We start from the raw sequence: 2,787 nt of genomic DNA, 5'->3' as shown, positions 1-2,787 counted from the left end.
TTGTGCTGATACTACACTCTACACTGTGTGCAGATACTGATACCGGAGTGCTTAGACCGCAGTGAGGTGCTGTCTTCAGCCCACACATGCGACACGAGGTAGTCCTGCAGACATCCACGGGCCTTGGCGTCACCTCCTATCTTTTCCTTCATCCTGTTTCCTTTACTCATTTCAGAAACAGTGTTTATTTTATCTTTCAGACTTTGTATGTAGTATTCTTAGACCGTCTATGAAGTCGTGACACCAAATTCTGGGTAGAGTTGTATTTAGACTTCCGCAGTTTTGTATTAAGATAAATTGTCAGATTTTATCTTCTGCTTAATTATTTTCGCTATTTGCATGATATCTACTCATCACTGATAATGGTTTAAAATTTGAAAAGGTTAAGTAATTAGGATAATTTGGTTTGCCTAACTTTCACCAGTAGGGTGTGAAATCCGGATCGTGACAAAAACAAGCTCCAATAGTTTTTTTTTTTTGGTAATTAAAACTTTCATTTACCAGGGAAATATTTTACAAGTAAAATAAAAACCCTTATATATATCCTATGCTTTCTGTATCCCCCCCCCCCCCACACACACACACCACCTTTCTATTGCTATACTGTTTTGTCTATTACATAGGGTACCAATCCAGTTTACTTAATGCTTTTTCCACATGCTTATTGCTTCGACAGTGTATTTCTTGTATAATCATCTTGCCAAGTATCTCCCATCGTCTCACTTTAGCTTGAAAGATTCTGGTATTTCTTTCTTGCCACACATAATATACACATGATGCTAGTGTCATCTTATACAGTTCAGTTCTTGCAATTTTCCTCTTTAGCTATTTTTCAGCTCATGCTAGTTCCTCAGCCCATCTATATATTGGTCTTCTTATCCCTTGCCAAACTAGCAGATTACCCCACAATTCAGCTGCATATGAGCACTCAAAGAATAAGTGTTGAATAGTTTCACTTGCCTGTCTACACAAAACACACTCCTGATCAATTTGTATTTCCCATTTTCTCAGTCTATCTTTAGTATACAACTTGCCATGTGCTGTCATTGTTAGTATAAATGTCCACCTAGGGCAGCCCGCATTGCTGCATACAACTCTTCTCCAACTCACTTTACTGAAGTTTCCTCTCAGCTTGTGATATATTTGCTTAATTGAACAGTTCATCTTCCTGATATCTTCATGATTAAAGTTTGCTTCCTCAAATGTCTTCTTTGCTTTCATAATCTTGCTCATTATCCATGATGTTTGCTTCAGTTGGACTTCCCATATGTTCCTGCCTCTGATGTAGTAATTGTGCATCCATTGAATCCAGAGTTTGTTCTTCTCTTTGCATAGGTTCCAATATTGTTTACATATAACTACTTTGTTCCACAGTGTGATGCTCATAATATTGAAACCCCTGTTGATTTGGGCATACATATTTTTCCCATGCCAGCAATGCTTTCTTAGAGATATTGCCCTCCCACAATACGATAGAGAGTAATTAAAAGCAAAAAAGTTAGGAATGGTAAACATGTTACCTTGATTTTCTTGTATTATGATGATGAGTTTACCTTGTGGTGCGAAGAATATTTGCACAATTAGATCTAGGTAATTACATGTAATCTATATATATTAAAAGAATAAAGTTACCAAATATAATTAGCATTGTGGTTAAGTCAAGTGGCAAGCTAATAAATGCTAATAATGTATGGTAACTTTATTCTATATTTGATTATGTTAGTCAAATACAAATATATATATATATATATATATATATATATATATATATATATATATATATATATATATATATATATATATATATATATATATATATATATATATAATCGAATTTGAATTAAAAGATAATATTGAATTTTATATATAAATTTTTAAAATTTGAATTAAAATAAAAATAAAAAGAAATTTATCTTTTGTTATCATGCTTAATTCAGTTAATGATCATATGCAATCATGTTAAGAACTTTTGTTAATTTTTTTATAATTATTTAAATATTACTTTGCCTCGGGCAAAAAAAAAATTCTCCATATAATTTTAAACTCTTTCACATCTAAAACCCTATAATTATAGTTCTTTAAAACACTATAGCTAGATTTGAATAAAACAAATTTCTTTTAAAATAAATATAATATATAGGGTACATGTCTATGTTTATTCAAATAACAAAAAAGAGTATAAAAATTAAATAAAAGTTATAAAAATTAAATAAAAGTTTACTTACATATATAATGAAGTAAAGCTACATGGTATAGAAAGAAACATCACAATAATGTGTTAATATTCAAAAAAAAAGTTATCTTTCTTTCTTTTTTTGAAGAATGTTTATTTGAAGAGTCAAATTGTATAAATGGACATCAAAAAAATAACAAAAATATTAGTTATACAATTGCTATCACTATTTTTAATTTAGCATCTTTTAGAAATTAAAGGGTATAAGTTGAAACCTTTTCATTTAGCTGCAGTCAAGCCAACATTGTAGGGTATAATATTTTTTTCGTTGAAGAATATTAGTTTTGAATCATTAAATTATGTAAAAGGTTTCTCGAATTTCAACAAGAGGAATATTGGTTTCTAATTGGTAGTTTCTATATCAATTTTCAAGTATAACAAAAAGTATATTTTGAAAATAAATGGTATGACACAAAATATTTTTTTTTAAATGTAAGAAAATTATTTCAAAATGTGATTATTTTTTAAAATATAATGTAATTTTAAAAATAAAAGGATAAGATATTTTTGAATTTTAGTGGAAAATTTTTAAATTATTATAATAGAAGTCATAT

General features: G+C 29.1%; 1 protein-coding gene across 1 annotated transcript; it reads right to left on the bottom strand.

Annotated features, from left to right (window-relative positions):
- Positions 1-837: 837 nt before the first annotated feature.
- Positions 838-1,233, bottom strand: LOC142165311 (uncharacterized). Its single transcript, XM_075223891.1, has one exon. The coding sequence runs from the start codon at positions 1,231-1,233 to the stop codon at positions 838-840; it is 396 nt and encodes a 131-aa protein (XP_075079992.1).
- Between the last annotated feature and the right edge of the window lie 1,554 nt (positions 1,234-2,787).

This window comes from Nicotiana tabacum, chromosome 10, assembly GCF_000715075.1.
Source record: "Nicotiana tabacum cultivar K326 chromosome 10, ASM71507v2, whole genome shotgun sequence".
Classification (NCBI taxonomy): domain Eukaryota; kingdom Viridiplantae; phylum Streptophyta; class Magnoliopsida; order Solanales; family Solanaceae; genus Nicotiana; species Nicotiana tabacum.
The sequence above is the reverse complement of the archived record's forward strand: the minus strand, read 5'-3'. Positions and strand labels throughout refer to the sequence as shown.

Bases quoted from the DNA above. Each gene is read 5' to 3' on its own strand.
- LOC142165311 (XM_075223891.1), bottom strand. From the start codon at position 1,233: ATGAGCAAGATTATGAAAGCAAAGAAGACATTTGAGGAAGCAAACTTT.